At 41.9% G+C, this 23,156-nt stretch overlaps 2 protein-coding genes across 3 annotated transcripts in view; one reads left to right on the top strand and one right to left on the bottom strand.

Moving 5' to 3' along the window:
• The window catches only part of TBC1D22B (TBC1 domain family, member 22B), a 75,063-nt gene extending 54,967 nt beyond the window's left edge, over nt 1–20,096 (bottom strand). Inside the window, exons 1-2 of the mRNA XM_011944567.1 lie at nt 19,870–20,096; nt 7,676–7,732 (exon numbers count right to left, since the gene is read on the bottom strand). Of these exons, the coding sequence (XP_011799957.1) occupies nt 7,676–7,732; nt 19,870–19,925 (113 nt within the window). The 5' untranslated portion in view covers nt 19,926–20,096. The remainder of the gene's footprint in view (nt 1–7,675; nt 7,733–19,869) is intronic.
• Nucleotides 19,676–23,156, top strand: part of TMEM217 (transmembrane protein 217) — a 44,746-nt gene continuing 41,265 nt past the window's right edge. The window contains exon 1 of one of the 2 annotated variants that reach the window (XM_011944547.1): nt 19,676–20,276. The gene's annotated coding sequence lies outside the window, so the exon portion shown is untranslated. Of the gene's footprint in view, nt 20,282–23,156 lie in introns of both variants that reach the window. The other variant, XM_011944555.1, reaches the window with a different exon arrangement.

A 23,156-nucleotide genomic window follows, 5' to 3' on the forward strand; every position in this document is an offset into this window, starting at 1 on the left:
AAAAAAAAAAAAAAAAAAAGGAACTATAGGAGACAAGTACCCAAATCAAAGAAAAGAAAACTGAGGCTGCATGTTCTGGACTCATCCACCATGGCTTCTCCTTTGTAAAAGGGGACCTGATCTACCATCTGCAGTACCACCTCAGCGGATTCACTGTCGAGAACAAACATGCAGCTGTGTAAGAAAGATCTGTCATCTAATATACTGCCCAGGAGTATGTGGATATTACTGTTTTCCTCCTTAGGGGCATGTGTACATCAAGACTGCATAAATACTGGATGTTTTCAGAATTCTTTAAACAATCATCAAATCAAGAAATTGAATTTTAACTCAGGTCAAAGAACTGACTTGAAGCTGATGGCCTAACATGGGGTGACATACACTCACAATAGGACTGGATGAACACACTACAGCGAGACAGGCCAGGCTGGCTGTCAGGTTCTAACAGGTGCCACCTTCTGAGAAAAATGAAGACGGTTAACCAGCTGAGGGGTGGGTACCAGGGTGTGTGTTGTATTTTTCTTCATACCCTTTTTATGCATTTGAAGGTTTTCATTACATATATATATTTATTTGTTTGTTTGTTTGTTTGTTTTGAGAAGGAGCCCTGCTCTGTCACCCAGGCTGGAGTGCACTGGCATGATCTAGGCTCACTGCAACCTCCACCTCCTGGGTTCAAGCGATTCTCTTGCCTCAGCCTCCTAGGAAGCTGGGACTACAGGCATGCACTACCATGCCCAACTAATTTTTGTAGTTTTAGTAGAGATGGTGTTTCACCATGTTGGTCAGGCTGGTCTCAAATTCCTGACCTCAGGTGATCTGCCTGCCTTGGCTTCCCAAAGTGCTGGGATCACAAGTATGAGCCACCGCGCCCGGCCGGTTTTCATTACATTTTTGAAGCAGATGATGATTCAATATATTTGAAGTAGATTAAGAATTGGATTTACTCAAGAAGACTTGCCAATAGAAACTGGGAGGACACTTTCCAACACAATGAAGAAGAAAGAAGGGAGAAAAGCCTGTCATTCCCCGTGACATAAAGACATGAGACTCAAGGCAGACCATTTCGAGGCTGCCAGAAATGATTTTAAGGACACCAGCCCACAAAACCCAAAATTCAACCAACCAATTTAAAAGGCAGCTCTACCCTGAGGAAAGAAGCTTTCATGGAGGAAGGGGTTGGTTTCACCTAGAAAAGGAAAGAGTCTGAGGACAAAACAAGGTTGGTGAGAACCACCCACAAGAATGAAAGAGAAAGCCGGGCACAGTGGCTCACGCCTGTAATCCCAAAACTTTGGGAGGCCGAGGCAGGCAGATTACCTGAGGTCAGGAGTTCAAGAACAACCTGACCAACATGGTGAAACCTTGTCTCCACTAAAAATACAAAAATCAGCCAGGTGCAGTGGTGCACACCTGTAATCCCAGCTACTCGGGAGGCTGAGGCAGGAGGATTGCTTGAATCCAGGAGGCAGAGGTTACAGTGAGCCATAATTGCGCCACTGCACTCCAGTCTGGGCGACAGAGCAAGACTCCATCTCCAAAAAAAAGAAAAAAAAAGAACGAAACAGCAAAGCAAGAAGTGAAAGGTACTTTGGTTTACCACTGACAGAAGGCAGAGAATCCACAGACCAGGAACAATAAACAATAATGGGTAAATTTAAGGCTCTGAAGCTTTTCCATGTTTACTAGTTATACTCTCTCCAGAGGAGATACATAAATTCACACATAAATATTGGCTACTCACTGGCTACCAGACCCTATGTTAAATTTTATATATACCCATTTTCTCATCTAATGCCCATTAATAATCCTATGAGGTGGGTATTGAGCAGGCAGTGAGGTCTGGGCTCAAATCCAGGTCTACCTGACTCCTGAGCCAGCGTGTGCTGCCTAGAAGGATCTGTAGCCTAGGAAGAGAAGTCACCAAGTAAACTGAGCCACACACCACCACAGCTGTAATTCTCCCCAACTATACACAGCCAATAAGCCTGACTCTCACATCCTGTAGGGAAAAAAAAATCTCACCTTGTAGGAAAAGACTTAGGTCTGACACACATTGCCTATTCTGAGTAGACAGGAAAGAAGCCACATCTAGGCATGGGCTCCTTATAAGAGAAATGCCGCCCCCTTCTGTTGACCCCAGTAGTTGCAGCAAAAAGTTAATCCAGGTAACTCCAGCTAGGGATGCCTTCAGTTTATACATTCCATTTAAACACAGTTCGAAGTAGTTTATACTTAACTCAAGGTAAAAGAATGCCACAGTGTGGCTTGAAGTCTAACCAAGATTATTTATTATAATTATTATGATTGAGATGGATTCTCACTCTGTTGCCCAGGTTGGAGTGCAGTGGCGCAATCTTGGCTCACTGCAACCTCTGCCTCCCGGGTTCAAGCAATTCTCTTGCCTCAGAATCCCCAGTAGCTGGGACTACAGGCGCATGCCACTATGCTCGGCTAATTTTTGTATTTTTAGTAGAGACAGGGTTTCACCACGTTGGCCAGGCTGGTCTCGAACTCCTGACCTCAGGTGATCTGCCCACCTTGGCCTGCCTCCCAAAGCGTTGGGATTACAGGCATGAGCCACCATGCCCCACCTTAACCAAGATTATTGAAACACAACTCTATCAAAGTCACAATCAAACTGGCCTCTGATGAACACCTTCACCATACTTCCTTACAACTGTACGACAAATCACAGTTTAGAAAGCACCTTTGCAGATACTTCATGCAATCCTCACAAATCTGTGAGGTAAGTCTTACTATCTCTACCTTATGAATGAAGAAACTAAGGCTCAGAAAGTTTCAGTAATTTGCCCAAGGTCATGGAGATGGTAAGTGGCAAAGAAAAAGGGATTCAAGAAGTGTAGAGAATACTAAAAATTTCAAAAACCTAATAAATGGCACATTTGACTTGGTAAAGTACTTGGTGATGAGTACCTTCGTAACACAAACACCTAAGGGTATGTTGAAAAAGAGTGGCCACAGGTTACACTGGTTAGGGGTATAAAAGATCAAGCATTCTGTAATTTGATCATACTACACTGTCTTACTGATACAGATATTCTACTTAACAGAATTTTCTAGAAAAATGTTTGACACTGGCAAGTGGTATGAAGTAGGTGGAGAAATTTAGTAACAATCAAATAAGTTCAGGTATCTTAGTAACTAGTGTGGCTTCATATGAACTAGTTTTATAACTCGGAATTAGGACCCAGCATACTTGAGCATCAATTCAGAAAACAATAAACTTAGAAGCTTGTTATACCATCAAGTGGCCAATGGAGCTGCTCAGCAATGAGACTAGTTTTATCTGAGCTATAAAAATTATTGCAGGCAATAATATCACTAATAGTAATCATTTGGCAAATTAAAGTCAATATACATGGACAGGGAATGACTTCCTGTGCTTGTGCAGTTTAGATGATTGAAGACCCAATGTAAAGGCTTCTGCTGTGATATGTATTAACCACACAGTAATTAATGATGGGCTGAAGTGGAACGATAATCATGTAGCAGAGAAAGTCATAAAAATGTCCTAACAAAGGTACTAAAATAGAGGCGATAAATGTTTTATGGCAACAATCTGAAATTGTAAAATGGTCTGGTGCAGAGGTAGACGTGGTCCCATGTTGCAAAATATCAGTATCAAACCACCACATACATGAAAAAGGGAACCAATTAATCCAGTGACAATTAAATTCCTCCCAAACTGTAAAGCTAAGTAATTACTCCTAGTGAAAGCATGACTGAAACTCTGCTGAAGGATCAGTGAAAATATTCACGATTTTATATCATTAACAGGTGAGAAAATAATAGTATATAAAGTTTGCCTTGGCAGTTTGGGATATGGAAATATTCTTGAAGATCTGTCCTAAATACAAAATTAGGAAAAGCTCAGTTGATGACAGGTGCAGACAAGGTATGGTGATCTTGATCAAAACATAAAATGGACAGGATACTCAATGCCTTATATATGAATGGATGAATGGATTTATAGGTTAGCCACATGTTTGTCAAAGGTTGTGCTAGAACAGATCTATTAACAATCAATAACTCCTGACTGTGACCAGAATGGTTGTGGCTACATGTAACATAATACTCAACTATGATCCTTAAATCGTAAGACCACAATGTAGGTCTAGGCTGTTGTCTTTGCTATTTTCGTTGTTTTTTTTGTTGTTGTTGTTGTTTTTGCCTCGGGGTTACAAGTTGGCTGCTATAGCTTTCAGAATCACACTCACACTATCATGTTCAAAAGCAGGAAATGCGAGTGGCAGCAAAAAGAGGGTTTTTTCACAGAACTGTCTCCCATTCTGACCAAAAAAGAAAATCTTTCCAAGAACCCTCCCCCAGGAGACTTTCTTTGGCCAGAACCAATGAGATGAGACCACTCTATGCCAGTCACTGGCATTACTAAAGAATTATCATGAAAGGCTTAAACCAATTTAATACCTCCCCTAAGTGCATTGTTGCTTACTCAATATCTGAACAAAATTATGGTTCTTGAGCATGAAAGAAGCAGGCACAGGGAAGACTATCAGGTAGGTAACCAGTAGTGCCTGTCTCACTGGCCAACAGACCAGAAAGTCGATTCTTGATAAAACCAAAGAATAGCAGAATTCATTCTATTTAATGTGACGATCACACAGATATCACAGAAAACATGCTCCCCTTAAGAGCTAACAGCCAGATACAGTGGCTCACCCCTGTAATCCCAGCACATTGGGAGGCCAAAGCAGGCTGATCACTTGAGTCCAGGAGTTTGAGACCATCATGGGCAACATGGTGAAATCCCATCTCCACTAAAAATACAAAAATTAGCCAGGCATGGTGGCCCATGCCTGGAGTCCCAGTTACTGTGGGTGGGGTTGGGGGTGAGGCATGTGGGAGCTGAGGCAGGAGGATGGCTTGAGCCCCAGAGGTCAAGGCTGCAGTGAGCCCTGATTGTGCCAGTGCACTCTAGCCTGGGCAAGAGAGCAAGACTCTCTGGAAAAAAAAAAAAAGGCCAGGCACAGAGGCTCATGCCTGTAATCCCAGCACTTTGGGAGGCCAAGGCAGGTCGGTTACTTCAGTTCAGGGGTTCAAGACCAGCCTGGGCAACATAGCGAAACTGTGTCTCTACAAAAAATACAAAAATTAGCCAGTTGTGGTGGTGCACACCTGTAGTCCCAGCTACTAGGGAGGCTGAGATGGGAGGACTGCTTGAGCCCAGGAGGCAGAGACTGCAGTGAGCCAAGATGACACCACTGCATTCCAGCCAATAGAGCGACCCTATCTCAAAAGAAAAAAAAAGACGACATAACAAAAGGTGCAAACCAAGGAACATTAAAGAAAAGCCTGCTGTTTAAGTAAATGAGATAGTTTCATTCCTTCATTCAGTAAATATGTACTCAGTGCCTATTCTGTGCCACATGCTGTTCTAGAGGCTATGAGTACAGTAATGAACAAAACAAAGCCCCTGCTCTCAAGAAATCTACGCAATAGTGGTTTCTGATTTAAAAAAAAAAAAAAGTGTGCACCTTGCAGACAAGAACAGCAGTCATGCTTCCTCAATAGTTCAGAAGACTGTGCCTTATACATACACCAAATCGCAAAAAGGAAACAAGTTGGTAAAATTATAGAAAGTGCACCACATACTCAGCTAGGTTATTTCTAAAATTTTTAAATACTGATAATGCATATTTGATATAGCATTCTTCTAGGTATTCAAAATACTTTACTGTATATTATCCTTTTTCTCTTTTCTTATTTTAAAAACCACTTTATTTATATATTAGAACAGTTTTAGGTTCACAGCAAAATCCTGAGGCAGGTACAGAGATTTCCTATATACTCCCTTCTCCCACATAGACACAGCCTCTCCATTATGAACATCTGCCACCACAGTGGTACATTTGTTACAGTTGATGAACCTACACTGATACGTTATAATCACTCAAAGTCAGTAGTTTGAATTAGGGTTCACTCTTGGTGTTGTACATTCTGTGGGTTTGAACAAATGCATAATGACATGTATCCACTGTTTTTTGTTTTGCTTTGCTTTGTTTTTTGAGACAGAGTCTTGCTCTGTCGCCCAGGGTGGAGTGCAGTGGTTTGATTTCAGCCCACTGCAACCCTCAGCTCCCGGGGTCAAGCAATTCTCCCGCCTCAGCCTCCTAGGGTAGCTGAAATTACAGGCGCCCGCCACAAGGCCCGGCTAATTTTTGTATTTTTATTAGAGATGGGGTTTCACCATGTTGGCCAGGCTGGTTTCAAACTCCTGACCTCAGGTGATCCGCCCACTTCAGCCTCCCAAAGTGCTGGGATTACAGGGATGAGCCACTGTGCCCGGCAGTATCCACCGTTTTTATAGTATCATACAGAGTAGCTGCACTGCCCTAAAAATCCTCAGTGCTCCACTTATTCATATCTCCCCTCAACCCCACCCCTTGGCAACTGATCTTCTCACTGTCTCCCTATTTTGCCTTTTCCAGAATGTCATATAGTTGGAACCATAATTGTACATTATCTTGACTTCCCTATTAAGACACAGGCCCCAGGGAAGTGAGAACCTACGTCTGTATCTCCCAAACCATTCAGCTTTCATTACAAACAACAACTTTCCCAGAAACTAGTCTCTAAAATTAAGCATGCCCCCAAATAGAGGCCAAAGTTCTTAGAAAATCTCACAAGATGACCTACTCCCTCATTTAAGTTTACTGTGTATCAGTGATGGTCCGTGAGAGACAGATGGGATAAAGGGATAACTGGGGGTGTGGATACATAGCCACACACCTTGGATTTAACTAGAGCCTGTTGCATTTGAAAATAATTTATTAGAGTTCTAGAGATATAGCCTCCTAAATAGCTTTTATTTATTTATTTTTATTTTTTTGAGATGGCATCTCACTTTGTCGCCCAGGCTAGAGTGTAATGGCATGATCTCAGCTCACTGCAACCTCTGCCTCCTGGGTTCAAGTGATTCTCATGCCTCAGCCTCCCAAGTAGCTGGGATTACAGGTGCCTGCCACCACACCCAGCTAATTTTTGTATTTTTAGCAGAGACAGGGTTTCACCGTGTTGGCCAGGCTAGTCTCGAACTTCTGACCTCAAGTGATCCACCTGCCTCGGCCTCCCAAAGTGCTGGGATTACAGACATGAGCCACCGTGCCCAGTCCTAAATAGCTTTTAACTCTTCTGTACATATGCCTGGGTCTCTTTGAGTGTGTCCAAGGGAAAGAGGAACTAAAGAATGTCAGCCTACAGTTATATTCTGTTGCCCTAGTTCTCATAGTAAAAGTAAGGAAAACGTGGCAGACCTACCTATATTCAGAAGCAGTGAGCCTCGGAAACCAGATCTCCTGCTAAAAGATCTGGAAGTCATCAATCTTCTGGTTTCAGGGACAACATTTAATCAATAAAGACATTTTGACCATTCTCTTTTGACCAAAGAATCCAATACCAAACCCTACATATACCAGTTCCCAATATAGGAAAACACAAAATCTCTAATGGATGTTAATTTCCCATTTAGCAACGGACCATTTGGAAGTAAGAACATTGCTCATCTCCTGGCACAAAATAGGGCAGAAGAGAAGCTAAAAAAGGTCAAAGTGGAAACTGTCATTTCAACAAAATAGGGGAGGGCATAGGGGTGACAGAAGTAGATAGATAAAAGGAAAATGTCTTGACTTACTTTTTGGTGAGCCGAGGGTCAAGAGGAGGATGCTGTGCTCCATATACAGGCTGGATACTAAAAGCAGAAAAAAAAAAAAGGAAGAAATAAACTGTTAGTTTAGTTGGGAAACTAAATATGTTGGCTGAGAGCCATCTGCATCACAAAATTGGATGGGACTTTGAGAAATAGGTTATCTCTAATAACTGTACTCAAGTCATCCCCCAAAGAGAGCAATCTTCCCTTTAAAAAATATATTTGATAATGTTCATTTTCCCTGGTGAAGTTTCAGTGCCTTACACACCTATGTGTAAAGAAGGCAGGATGGAAAGGTAACGGGCTTTAGAGCTGGAGACAGCAGAATTCAAATGCCAGTTCTGGCACTCAGTACCACTATGAACTTCCAGCAAGCTTTTTGACTCCTTTGAACCTGTTTTCCCATCTAAAGTGGGAATACTGCCTACTTGAAAGGCTCATTGGGCTAAAAGACAGTGAAGGGTGACCTAAGGAACTCACACACTGCAGGAGGGGTATAAAGTGACATAACCACTTCAAAAAACAGTTTGGGCATATCTAGGAAGAATGAAACATGCATACCCTACGACCCAGTATTTTCACTCCCAAATAGGTATCTTAAGATAAATACATACCTATATGTATTAGGAGATATATATAAGACTATTCAAAGCACCATGGCTCCTCTTAGCCCCAAACTAGAAATAACCCAAATGTCCATCAGTAATGACAAGAGAAATCAATTGCAACACATTTATACAGTATAACATTATATGGCAATGATAATATATGTGAAGTAGGGCTTCAAGTAACAATGTGGATGGATCTTACAAATGTTATGTTGACCAAATGAAGTATAAGAGAATAAATACTGTATGATTCTATTTACATAGACTTCAAAAACTGACAAAAGTAGTTTCTACTGTTTAGGGATGCATGCAGAGTAATATTATAAAGAAAGAAAGAGGCCGGGCGCGGTGGCTCACGCCTGTAATCCCAGCACCTTGGGAGACTGAGGCGGGTGGATCACGAGGTCAGGAGATCGAGACCATCCTGGCTAACACAGTGAAACCCCGTCTCTACTGAAAATACAAAAAAAAAAAAGAAAGGAGTAAATGATATAGTTCCCTCTAGGGGAAAGAAAGGAGGCAGCAAATAGACACAGAAGTTTCCGGGGGTGTTCACTTTGTGATTATTCATTAAGCCGTCATACCACACATATTTGTGCTTCATGTACTTTTCTGTATCATATCACAATTAAAAGAAAATGAGCTGGATGGGGTGCCTCACACCTATAATCCCAGCACTTTGGGAGGCTGGGGCAAAAAGAATGCTTGAGCCCAGGAGTTCGAAACCAGCCTGGGCAACAAAGTGAGACCCTGTTTCTACAAGAAAATAAAAAATTAGCTGGGCATGGTGGTGCACATCTGTAGTCTCAGCTACTTGGGAGGCTGAGACAGGGGATTGCTTGACCCCAGGAGTGTCCAGACTGCAGTGAGCACACCACTGCACTCCAGCCTGGATCCTATTGGAAAGGAAAGGGAAAGGGAAGGAAGAGAAGAAAGAAAATGAGAATAAATGACTTGAGAATAACTATATATCAAGCCAAACTATTGTTTAAGTATAAATGTAAAAAAAAAAACAAAAAACAAAAAAAACTACTTTCAACATATAAGAACTCAGGGAAAATATGTTCCTTAACTCCTGCCTGAAGAAGCTGTGAGAGAACAAACTTTAATCATGAGATAGAGAAACCATGGCAAAAGGATTGGTGGGGAGCCCTGAATGAATCCAACCTTACAACTAGGTCTTACATTTGAGGCAAAGAGAATGTAAAAGTAATATAATTGACAAAAGTTAAAAGGAGGAAAAAATGGACAAATGAAGTCCATTGACTTCTTCATCTTTTACTGACAGGGCTCAGAAGATATTTAAAGCAGATAGCTCAATGTGCAAATCTATGTCACTACCTGCTTAACATTAAATCCTAATGTAGATTTGCAAATGTTAATAGAGGAATATGTATGTTTTACGATAGAAAATAAAACCAAGAAAAATAATATAATCAACTAGAAGGAGGTGGAAAGAGAGCGGTGAGGAATATACTTACTAATTTCATCATTGCTCATGGTAGAGAGTCAACAGGTACTGTCTGAAGAAATATCATATAAAGTTACACTTATAAACATAATCACTAGAATAAAAAGATAAATCTTCCAAATTATCAGAATATATATATATATGCCCTCCCCTCAAAAGCAAGCACAGTCCACATAGTGAAAGATTTTTTTAAGAAGAAAATATTTTTAAAAGGTCAAGCATGGTAGCTCACATCTGTAATCCCAGCACTTTGGGATACTGAGGTGGGAGAACCGCTTGAGGCTAGAAGTTTGACCAGCCTGAGCAACACAGCAAGACCCTATACCTACAAAAAATTTAAAAATTAGCCAACTGTGGTGGTGCATGCTTGTAGTTCTAGCTACTTGGGAAGCTGAGGTGGGAGGATTACTTGAGCCTGGGAGTTTGAGACTACAGTGACCTATCATCATGTCACTGTACTATAGCCTGGACAACAGAGTAAGTCCTTATCTCAAAAAAAAAAAAAAAAAAAAAAAGGCAAGGCGCGGTGGCTCACACCTGTAATCCCAGCACTTTGGGTGGCCGAGGCAGGTGGATCACGAGGTCAGCAGATCGAGACCATCCTGGCTAACACGATGAAACCCTGTCTCTACTAAAAATAAAAAAAATTAGCCGGGCGTGGTGGAGGTGCCTGCAGTCCCAGTTACTCCAGAGGCTGAGGCAGGAGAATGGCGTGAACCTGGGAGGCGGAGCTTGCAGTGAGCCAAGATCGCTCCACTGCACTCCAGCCTGGGCGACAGAGCGAGACTCCGTCTCAGAAACAAACAAACAAAGAAGATGAAGAAAATATTAAAAATTGAACTAAAATTAAATAACTAAATATATCAGTTATTCCAATAAATATAAAGGAGCTAACTTACCTATCAAAAGAGAAAGGATAATTACCAACAGGAAAGTAGTTAAATAAATTACAGTACATCTTTTTAAAAGAATGGAGCAGTTCTGGTCAGGTACAGTGGCTCGCGCCTGTAATCCCAGCACTTTGGGAGGCCAAGGTGGGCAGATCACCTAAGGTCAGGAGTTCAAGACCAGCCTGGCCAACATGGCGAAACCCCATCTCTACTAAAAAATACAAAAATTAGCCGGGCATGGTGGCAGGCACCTGTAATCCCAACTACTCAGGAGGCTGAGGTGGGAGAATCACTTGAGCCCGGGTGGCGGAGGTTGCGGTGAGCCAAGATCATGCCACTGCACTCCAGCATGGGTGACAGAGCAAGACTCCGTCCCCCCTACAAAAAAAAAAAAAGAATGAGGCAGTTCTATATTCGACATGAAATAAACTCAGACATTAACTGAAAAAAGATGCAGAACTATATGTATGACACCATTTTTGTAAAAATCTTTAAAATAGATATATGCATTTTATGTATGATTAGGTCTATGTATTCACAGAGTATCTGAAAAAGTACAAAAGACACCGGTAGCAGCAGTTTGGAATAGGAACCAGATGACTGGAAGATGATGGGACACCAAAGAGACTCAGTTTTCACTGCAAACCCTTTCTGATTTAGTATCATGTACAAGTATCACCTTTATAAGAAATAAGCAATCTTGAGAAGGTTAGAAGGTTCAAGTGGGATGATATGTCAAAAGCCCTTCAGCATAATTCCTGGTGGGTGGTAATGCTCATTTAATGTTAAGCAAGAAGTGACGCAGATTTGCAAATGTTAGAACACTACCCAGCAAACACTCAGTGCCCAAGAAACGATGATTTTCTTCCTGCCTCCCATTTTTATAATTTAATCCATACCCAACATTTAGAAATTGAAACAAACTTACCAAATACTTGTTTCACATAACAGAGGTGATCCTAAAGGATGCTTTTAAATAAAAATTAGCCAATTCAATCACTTTCACATTAATTTCTATTAAGATTTCAGAGGAAATCTTATATATAATCTTTAATTTATGAATACAGTCCCTACCTCTTTAGCTATAAGAATCTTTACTCCCTAAACCACTCTGGAAGATTAATATGTGTAAGCAAACTATTACATATATTACTACAGAAATACAAACAGAAATACAGTAAACAATACTAATTGATGTGTTTAAAGGGTTTCCTAGGCAGAGAGAAAAAAAGAGGAATCAAAGAGTAAAGGGAAAGTTCTGCTGAGAGAGGAAGGGGGTGTTAGATACAGACACCCCCACCTACTGCAAAAAAAAATCCCAAAGGGCTACTGATATGCACATTAGCGGCTGCAAATGACCTAAGAGTATACCTGAATTATTCAAGTCCACAAGCCCTCCTCACAGTAAAATATAAAATCAGAGGATAAACTGCACGAAGATCTCAACAAGCCGGTCAGGTAAGGTGACTGGGTAGAAAAATAAGAGAGGGTCCTTAGATCCTCTCCTTAAAGGAGTATTACCATCTGCGAGTAACCCATGCAGAAAAAAAGCAAACCTAATTTGTGTAGGCTGAAGGGCCAGAGGCCATCAATTACCATCTAGGAAAGGAATCTTACAATCACAGTAGACTATTTTTTTAAAGCTGTCAGCCCAAGGTGCTGGCATAGCCAGAAAAGCTAAGATAAATGACGGACTTCATCAGCAAAGGCATCAGAGCCCAAATTGAATTTGTTAACATATTCTTGAACTAAACCATTATGTATCTAAACCTGCAACACTTTGTATAATAAATCAGTTTATTGCAGCTTAAAAAACACAGGCAAGAAGTTAGAAAAGAGTAACCAAGACGATCACAGAGACTAAATGGAGATAGACCAGAAGAGCCCAATGATTAAGATGCTCAATTTCCTGACATTTACAATTCACCTATCACTGTCGTGTACCATCCCTACTCCTTCCAAACCCAAACTCAGCTCTAAGAAAGGCTGATCTCCACTCCACCTTCCAAACTTATTAAACCCATTATTAAATAAGGCTCTTTTCCCTACTTGGAATGCTTTTCTATTTTCTACATCCCTTTTCAAAACTGTATCCATCCTGCAACATTCTCTTCAAATTCTACACCGCTCATGAAACTTTCCATATCCCTACCCCCAGCATCTACTAACTCATGTCTTCTCTAGTTCCCTAACATACATAAATCAGGGCTGACACTACTTTTTTAAAATAAACTAGATTTAGATCATAATATAAGACACAATCAGGGCTGGGCATGGTGGCTCACACCTGTAATCCCTATACTTTGGGAGGCCGAGGCAGGCAGATCACTTGAGTTCAGCAGTTTGAGACTGGCCTGGCCAAAATAGCAAAACCCCGTCTCTACTAAAAATAGAAAAATTAGCTGGGCTTGGTGGCACACACCTGTAATCCCAGCGACTCAGGACACTGAGGCACAAGAATTACCTGAGTCTGGGAGGCAGAGGTTGCAATGAGCCGAGATCATGCCACTGTACTCCAACCTGGGTGATACAGTGAGACTGTCTCAAAAAAAAAAAAAGAAAAGAAAAGAAAAAAAAAAAAGACACAATCAGATAAGCACTCAACATTCAGCCTAAGCAATAAGACATTATACAGTCAAAATCCCAGCTGGGGGTGGCTCACACCTGTAATCCTAGCACTTTGGGAAGCCGAGGTGGGGGAATCACCTGAGGTCGGTAATTTGAGACCAGCCTGACCAACATGGAGAAACCCTGTCTCTACTAAAAACACAAAATTAGCTGGGCGTGGTGGTGCCTGCCTGTAATCCCAGTTACTCTGGAGGCTGAGGCAGGAGAATCGCTTGAACCTGAGAGGCAGAGGTTGCGGTAAGCCAAGATAGTGCCATTGCACTCCAGCCTGGGCAACAACAGTGAAACCCCGTCTCAAACAAACAAACAAACAACAACAACAACAACAAAAAAACACCCTGGCATACCCCTCCCTCCCTTCCTAGGAAGTTGCTTTACTGGATCTGGCATTTTTCACACTCATTTTTATATTTTCATTTTCTGTGTATGTATCCCTAAATAATGTATGATTTTGCATGTTTTTTAAACTTTATATAAATAATATCACACTGTAAATATGACTTATTTTGGCTCTAAATCATGTTACTTTAAATTTTACTTTATTCCATGGCTAACTGGCTGATCTCTCCAACACAAGTTAAAAAAATACAAAACATTAACTCTAACACAAGTGAAAAAGCATTTAATTGACATTTTCAAACACAAAGAAAAGTACAGAAAATGGTATGATAAACATCCATGAACCCATCACTCTGATTTATAAATGTTAACATTTGTCACATTTCATTGAAGAAAAAAAGTGTTAGGCCGGTCATAGTAGCTCACGCCTGTAATCCCAGCACTTTGGGAGGCCGAGGCAGGTGGATCACAAGGTCAGGAGATCCAGACCATCCTGGCCAAAATGGTGAAACCCCATCTCTACTAAAAATACAAAAAAAATTAGCTGGGCATGGTGGCGTGCACCTGTAGTCCCAGCTACTTGGGAGGCCAAGGCACGAGAATCGCTTGAACCTGGCCTCGGAAGTTGCAGTGAGTGGAGATCAGGCCACTGCACTCCAGCCTGGCAAGAGTGAGACTCTGTCTCAGAAAAAAAAAATAAAAGAAAAAACAAAGTGTTAGACTACTGAAGCCCCAGTTGCAGTCCCTAGTTCTGTTCCTTCACTTCCCAAGAGATAACAATTACTCTGAAATTGGAGGGAACTCCTCCCATCTGTTTTTATACCTCTACAGATATTCATATATCCATAAACAATGCACAAATGTATTTTTTATGGTTTTAAACTTCACATAAAATACAGCACATTGTACATATAATTCTACATCTTGCTCTTTGCATTCAACAATGTGTTTTCACCCAATTCCACGTTTAAGTTTGTCTGATTACAGATGTAACATATGTTCAGTGGAAAAACCAGAAAGTCAATCATACACAGCCTCTTCTCCAGGGAAGCCATGATGCCAAGCAGATTTTTTAGTGGTGCCATATCTTTTCCTGTAGCCCCCTTGCCACCTGGCAGAGCATGACACATATCAGCAGGCACTTAACAATATTTAGTAAGTGAAGATTAGATCTCTACAAAACCTAGGCCTCTGCTTAAGCTAGACCTAAAAACCAGAGGTTAACACACTGCGTCTTGAAGAAAACACACCATATATGCAGAGAAAAGAATGGCATGGAATATGCTGCCACACAGACAAAATGGAACAAAAGTTCTGATTAACCTCCGTCACTCTCTTTAATAAAACCAACACCATAGAATGTACTGACATAGCTGTTTTGACCAGTTGGAACAGTGCAAACATCTTGGTAGGAAAAATCAACAGGTGTCTGTTTAGCACTGATAAAAGAGCTAGCACAAATATGGGGAGAAGACCTGTCAAATTTAAATGCCAAATGTGTTGGCAACTGATCTAGGTTCACATACTCACTCCACATTAGTCTTCCAGAACAGGTGATCTATGCTGTTTCAATGATAATTTGGTATCTTCCAGTGACTCACTCTACCAGTAAAACATCTCCAAGCCAAGAACAGGTTGTAATGTACCTGCCCAGACAGGCTATGACTTTTACACTAAGTCTCCTGTCAGATTCATTATTACTTTAGGATTGGGTTCAAGTCCTTAACTTGGCCTCTCCTTGCAACAATGAAGGGCCTGGAAGACTCAGGTAATTTGGATTTTGGCCAGACGCAGAGGCTCACGCCTGTAATCCCAACACTTTGCGAGGATGACGTGGGCAGATTGCTTGAGCCCAGGAGTTCATGACCAGCCTGGGCAACATGGCAAAACCTGTCTCTATGAAAAATACAAAAATGAGCCAGAGCTGGGCACGGTGGCTCACACCTGTCATCTCAGAACTTTGGGAGGCTGAGTAGGGGGCGGATCACTTGAGGTCAAGAGTTTAAGACCAGCCTGGCCAACATGGCAAAACCCCCTTCTCTAGTAAAAATACAAAACTTAGCTGGGCATGGTGGCATATGCCTGTAATCCCAGCTACTTAGGAGGCTGAGGCAGGAGAATTGTCTAAACCTGGGAGGTAGAGGCTGCAGTGAACCAAGACCATGCCACTGCACTCCAGCCAGGGCAACAGATGGAGACCCTGTCTCAAAAAATAAATAAATAAAGTGATTTTTTTTTTCTCCTGTGCCCAGGCTCTAGACACACACACACACACACTGATCAAAGCTCTTTTCCCCCCCACAAGTTTGCGCCACCACGCTCAGCTAATTTTTTTTTGTGTTTTTAGTAGACACAGAGTTTCACCGTGTTGGCCAGGCTGGTCTCGAACTCCTGACCTCAAATGATTTGCCCGTCTCAGCCTGCCAAAGTGCTGGGATTACAGGTGTGAGCCACCACACTCAGCCAGATCAAAGCTTTTCAATTTCAGTTTCAAAAACTAAAGCAAGGAGAGAAAACAAAAATGATAGCTACTATCATTGTAACTATCATTCTTGTAATAGCTAATATTATTGTGTACCTCCTAACCAATTATTATGTATTATCTCATTTAATCCTCATAACAGCCCCATGGGACAGATACTCTGTCCCTATTTTAGAGATGAGGAGACTGATGCACTGAGGAGTTAATTAAATCCCATAAGATCACATAGCTAGAAAGTAGAGCTGGGATTTGAACCTAGGCAGTCAGATTTCAGAGCCTGTTTCTTTTTTTTTTTTTTTTTTTTTGAGACGGACCCTCGCTCTGTTGCCCAGGGCTGGAGTGTAGTGACACAATCTCAGTTCACTGCAACCTCCGCCTCCCAGGTTCAAGAGATTCTTGGGCATCAGTCTCCTAAGTAGCTGGGACTACAGGCGCACACCACCATGCCCAGCTAACTTGTATTTTCAGTAGAGATGGGAGTTTCACCATGTTGGCCAGGCTGGTCTCGAACTCCTGGCCTCAAGTGATCTACCCTCCTCAGCCTTCCAAAATTCTGGGATTACAGACCACCACACCCGCCAAAGCCTGCATTCTTAACAACAATGGTACAGATTGCCTCTTATCTTCTAGGCATCAACACAATGACCATTTGACGTGCTAGGTACACAGGGCTCATGTGAATAACTCAGAGAACTTAAAAAGATGTTTAGTTCCACCAAGTTATCACATGACCTAGCAATTCCACTCCTATTTATCAGCAGAAGAATAGAAAATATATATCCAAACAAAAACCTGTGCATAAAAGTTCATAAAAGCATTATTCACAATAGCCCAAAAATGAAAACAATTCAAATGTCCATCAACTGATGAATGAACAAAATGTGGTGTATGTACACCATAGAACATTATTCAGCTATAAAATAAAATGAAGTACTGATACAGCGTGGACAAGCCTGAAATCACTGCGCTTAATAAAAGAAGCCACTCACAAAAGGCCTCATATCATATTACTCCATATATATAAAATGTCCAAAAGAGGTAAATCCACAGAAACAGAAAGTAGATTAGTAGTTACCAGGGTCTGGAGTGGGGTGGATGGGGAGTGACTGTAAACAGGTATGTAGTTTCTTTTCGGGATGATGAAAATGTTTTGAAATTAGTGGCGATAGTTGCACAAAACCATCTGTACTATAATGAATATACTAAATACCACTGAAATGTACACTTTAAAAGAATGAATTTTATGGTATATTAATATCTCAATAAAGCTGTTATTTTTAAAAAGAATGTTTCATTCATTTGTAACTTGTTATTTTATGTAATAAAATTTCTATTTGTTGTCTCTAAGGTTGTTGGATCATGATCAGACAGAAAGAATCTTGTCATCGCTTTGATTTTTCACCTTTCAATTTGCAATGAAGAGTAAAGTAGTTTCATTTCCAAGTTGCCATGCATCTAGTACAGTCATTTGTGTCATTTCCCCACCCAGGAGAAAGCTTTTCTTCCCTAAGACCGAATGAGTACAGATGCAAAAGTTCTATTCTTGAGAAAATGCTCTAATATTTTCTTTAAATCAAAGTACCTTTCTATCTAAAAGAACTTTAGTTTTCTCCCACGACCAGAGGCTTGTGAGCTTTACTGCTAAAAGCACACAGCTGAAAAATATTTCTCTTTTCCAAGTAAGGTACTAAAAATTATTATGAATTGTGACAATATTTGAATACCTTAAAACAAACAAGGAAGACAATGAGCTGGGGTAAGGATCTGAGTAACATTCTTTTAAATGTTTACTTGCTGTAATAATGACAGTAATATTAATAACTACTGTCTTTTGAGCAACTATAATGTGCTAAATAAACACTGTCCTAGGTTCTTTACAAATAGGGTATTTCACTTAGTCCCCACAGTAACTCTGAGGAAGGTATTTTTATTTCTCATTTCATAGATAAGGAAACTGAGGCCTAGATAGATTATTTGTCTTGGTCATACACACAGGAGAGCCCAAATAGTAACCCAAGGCTTTCTGAACTCAAAAGTTCTCTATTTCTCTATATTCTTCAAAATGAAAAGGGAATCTAGAAACTTGAAGAAACTGAAAAGACTTCTCTTCCTATCTCAGAAAAGTAGTGCTTTAAAAAAGTTGACTGTTCTTATAGTCAAATACAGGAAATACAGGAAAAAAAGATTGTTAATAGCAACCACCAGTCAGAAGGCACAGAAGCCCATGCCATGTCCCACATCTCTTGCACTGCTTCCTGATACAACTGTCTTCCTATTGATTCTGATTAGAATCTTAGGATGTCAAAATTTAATGATCTCACTATGGAAAACCCCGGAGAATAGCAGTTAGCACAACTAAAGAGCTCACTAAACCAGGAAGGAAAAAGAATCAGTTGGCAGGAAGTGGTGCTTACCTAAAAACACAGAACATCTTTAACAGTAATATCAACACTGCAAGTCCATAGCACTTTAATCTGAAGTTATCTTTTTATTATTTAATGAGCATTACTAAAAGCTGATTTCCACCTATTTTCCACATGTCTACTAGGATCCTTAATAAAACAAACCTCTTGGTGGGGTATGGCGGCTAACGCCGGCAATCCCAACACTTTGGGAGGCCAAGGCAAGCAGATCACTTGAGGCCAGGAGTTAGAGACCAGCCCAAACATAGACCTTGTTTCTATTTCATTTGGGGTGAAAAAAAAAAAAAAGTAAGGCTCTAACTTAGCCACTATTGACCCTCATCTCCCTCTTGCTTAAAAAAAAAAAAAAAAAAAAAAAGTCACGAGTTCAAAAGATCATCTCAGAAGGAAAAAACCTGAATCCATTAGAAAAGGTAGCACGTGGGACACAACCAAACATGAATTTCATCACCAAGTAGACTGTGGCTGGCAGAAATCTTAAGATTCACGACTGAAATATACACTCTTCCTTATACTTCTCAGGACTTTGCCCAAAATAAACTGAAACAGTAAACCAACAGTAGACTGATGAATGGATAATTTGCCAAAAGTCTCAACATACACCACAAAGAGGGTGGGAGTAGTCTTAGGAGGTCTGCTCTCCAGCTAAACAACTGAAGAATGAAAGAATTTAGTGCATTTGCACAAGAAGTGCATTACAATACAGGGGAGGAAGAAGTCACTTGGGGTTGGACAAATCCTTAGAAAATGCCAAAGGAATAACCAATAACCTGATTCTGTGCTCGCCTTGTAATAATTCCTAGTGGGAAAGGCCAACTCAAGATAAAGTAAGGTCGGAGTTGAGAACTGCTCACTTTTCCTGCCTAACCCTTTCGGCAGGCGACCCCAAACTCCCACCAGAACCCTTTGGGTAAGTGCCGAGCTGGGGGAGCAAGCCATCGTCGAGCGACCAACCACCTGTGCATGGTGGAGACCCCTGAGAGGGAGTCCTAATTAGAGTGGGAAGCAGCTCTGGGGAGGAACCCCCGACACCAGGGCCGACACTGACTACTCACCCAACTCCACTCCCCTTTACGCCCAATCTTCGGCCACCTTCCCGCTGAGGTCACCCCTCCAGAAACCTCCGCCCCCAGACCCCGGTCTACACCCACATCCAGCAGTCCCCAAAGCTCGCTGTTCGCTCCTCTGCCTGACAGCTGCCCTGCCGCCAACAGGCAGCCCCAGCTTCCCCAAACCAGTCTTCCGGCCTCGGTGGCGCCCCAGGGCCGCGGGATTTAGGGATTAGGATCTGGAAAGGTTTGGTCCAATCCCCTCTCCCTCTCAGCGTCCTGGGCTCACCTCCCCGGCAGCTTAGCGCTCCTCTTCCAAAACTGCTTGCTGTTCTCAGCGGCCATTGCTCTGGCAGGGGGAAGGCCTTGTAGGCGGGCCAAAGGGTTGCCTGGCGAGATGCCCCCAGACCCCGCAATCTGAGGGCCAACCCAGGCCGCTTCCCCGCCGCCGGTCACCCGCTCCCAGCTCCCGGGGACGCCATCTTGGATGTGGGCACCCCTCCACCCAGCACGGCTGCCATTGGTGGGCTGCGCAAGCCGTGGACGGGCCGACCAATTGGGAGCCGGAATCCTGCAGGCCGCTGAAGCCAACCAGTAACGTCAGGGTCTGGGCACACAGGTGGACGGGGAAGGCGGAGCTTGGACGAGCAGAGAGGCGGGGCTCAAAGTTCCTAACCCGCGAGAGGGAAGAAGCAGGTAAAGTAAGGGACCTATGGGAAGGAAGAGAGGGAATTATCTTCTTCGTGAGGAATGAAGTTCCTGAGTCTAATATTTTTTGGCAAGAGAGAGCATACTATGTATTTATATATAGGAATCTTTGACCTAAAAGTAAAGGCCCATGTGTTTGTTGTGGCCCATTTTTAACATCTCTCAAGTCAATGACACTCTGGTTATTACCCTCCCTTCCTCGTTCCGTTTAGATGTCCATTCGTTTTTCTGAAGGTCAGCAGGGACCCGATAGCCCGGGATTGCTAACTGCTCAACACGTGAGCAACGGTTCATCAGAGTCTCCCTCTCCCTCTGTTTATTGAAAACGATTGAAGGACTTGTGCTGTGGGTGAAAAATTCAAATGATCTAATCCCTATGTCAATCCATAACTCTCACTTTCTGACTATGCTAACGGTGTATAGGAAATGGTTTATCATAGCTGTCCAACTCAGATTACCAAACACGATTTCTTTGAAGGGCACAGTATAGCTCCATCGCGTGAATCACAAAGTTAAGGATGTATCTCCTCCCGGCCCCACCAACATCCTTAATTTCCCTTGTTAATCTGTTATAAATCTTGCACCCTTTAATTTATTTTCAATCTAATTTTCCCAGACAATGAGATTTAATATTAACATTTTGAATCCTTTGAATGTCTTGTCGGTGTTTTTTGCTGTTTTTGAGTTTCAGTGGTTGTATTCCGTGGTGATTTGGGGAGAGAGGGAAAGCGGGCACCAGTCCAGAGTGGTTTTTGTCCCATCGAAGGACTGTTGAGGTGGGTTGCGTGACCCCCACTCCCACCTCCACCCTCCATTTACAGCTACCACATGTACTTCCACATATTGGAGAATACTTAAAGACCCGACCCCCGACGGGTATGTCCTCCAACGACGGTTTCTACATTACTCCCATTTTCAAGCTTCCTTTGTCCCCTAATTTTAGAATTATAGGATTGGATGACAAGGGCTATTTTTACTTCTTCTGAATCTTTCATGCTTTTATACACTTTCATCTTATTTTCTTTATGGGCATTTAACCCAGGAAAAAAAGATAGAAAAAGTCCCTCTATTCTTTTAATCATTTTACCTGCCATTCTCTGGCACTTCTTTTTCTTAGGATGCAGTGACCAGTACTGCACACTAAGCCCAAAAAGGGATGTACTGAGGCTTTGTTAAGGTTGATGTTTTGTCTTTATTCTGGACAGCCAGAACTTTTGCTGGCTGTTTGGGCTTTAGAAGAGTTGATGTCTTGAAGGAGTAATCTAAAACAACTTCTAGATTCCTTACCTTGGTGGCAACCAGCAGTTCAGAGTTCATTGTCTTAAAGGTATCCTCTGGATTGTCTTCCCCTATGTGAGCTGCCATACACTCACTCATCCATGTGACAAGATACCTGCCACTTTCCAGCTTACACACATGGTTTTAGAGATGTTCCAGAAGCTGTTCCCTATTGATTTGACATTTTACTATGTGGAAAGCAAAGTATAATTTGTGTACCTAGAAATATCTCAAAATACTCCTTTTTCTTAATCTTTTATGAAATGTTAAATAACACTGATTCCCAGGGGATGTTGTTAACAGTGCTCAACTCAGAGAAGCCCTATTATTTCTACACTTTGTTTTCTATATCAGTTTCCCCTCCAAGATTTTTTAAAAATTCACAATAGTTACCTGGTGATGACTTTTTAAATAGTATTTGGTAGGGAAATTGAGATTGTTGGAACCTTTTTCACCACTACCAGTTGGTCACCCTAATCTTCACTAACCACACATCCGCTTATAGCAGCCTGCTATTCGGCTCCCTGCTCCCACTCTTACCCCTTTAGAGTACACTCCCTATATAGCAGCCAGAGAGACCTTTTTTTTTTTTTTTTTTTTTTGAGACCAGGTCTTGCCCTGTCACCCAAGCTGGAGTCCAGTGACATGATCTCAGCACACTACAACCTCCACCTCCCAGGCTCAACCAATCCTCCCACATCAGCCTCCTGAGTAACTGGGACTATAGGCACATACCACCATGGCCAGCAAATTTTTTGTATTTTTGTAAAGATTGAGGTTTCACCATGTTGCCCAGGCTGGTCTTGTACCCCTGAACTCAAGCAATCCATCAGCTTTGGCCTCCCAGAGTGCTAGTATTACAGGTGGGAGTCATCACATCCAGCCCAGAGACACTCTGTTAAAATGTAGACCATATCATGTCACTCCTCTGCTCAAAACCTTGCAATGGCCCCCACTGTACTTGGCATAAAATCCAAGCTCCTTAAAGACCCTACATGACTTGGCTCCACTCACCTCTCCAGCCTTATCTCATTACACTTTCTTTCTTGCTTAATCTGCTCCAACCATGCCCATTGGTCTTATTGCTGTTCCTTGAACACTCTAAACATGTTCCTACTTCAAGGCCTTTGCATTAGCCATTTCCTCTGCTTGGACTTCTCTTCCCCTAAATGCCTTGCTTCCTCATTTCATACAGGTATATACCCAACTGTCTTTACCCTGTAGAGACCCTCCCTAACCACCCATCTGAAATACTGGCTACACTGCTCTATTTTTCTTTTTCTTTCTTTCTTTCTTTAGTTTTTTGACACAAGGTCTCACTCTGTTGCCAAGGAGTGCAGTGGCATGACCACAGCTCGCTGAAGCCTTGATCTCCTGAGCTCAAGCAGTCCTCCTATGTCAGCCTCCCAAGTAGCTGGGACCACAATGCATGCCACCACACCCAGCTAATCTTTTTATTATTTGTAGAGACAGAGTCTCCCTATTTTGCCCAGGCTGGTCCCAAACTCCTGGGTTAAAATGATCCTTCCTCTTCAGTGTCCCAAAATGCTGGGATTACAGGCATGGGCCACTGTGCCTGGCTCTATTTTT

The sequence above is a fragment of the Colobus angolensis genome, unplaced genomic scaffold (genome assembly GCF_000951035.1).
Source record: "Colobus angolensis palliatus isolate OR3802 unplaced genomic scaffold, Cang.pa_1.0 Scaffold105, whole genome shotgun sequence".
NCBI lineage: Eukaryota > Metazoa > Chordata > Mammalia > Primates > Cercopithecidae > Colobus > Colobus angolensis.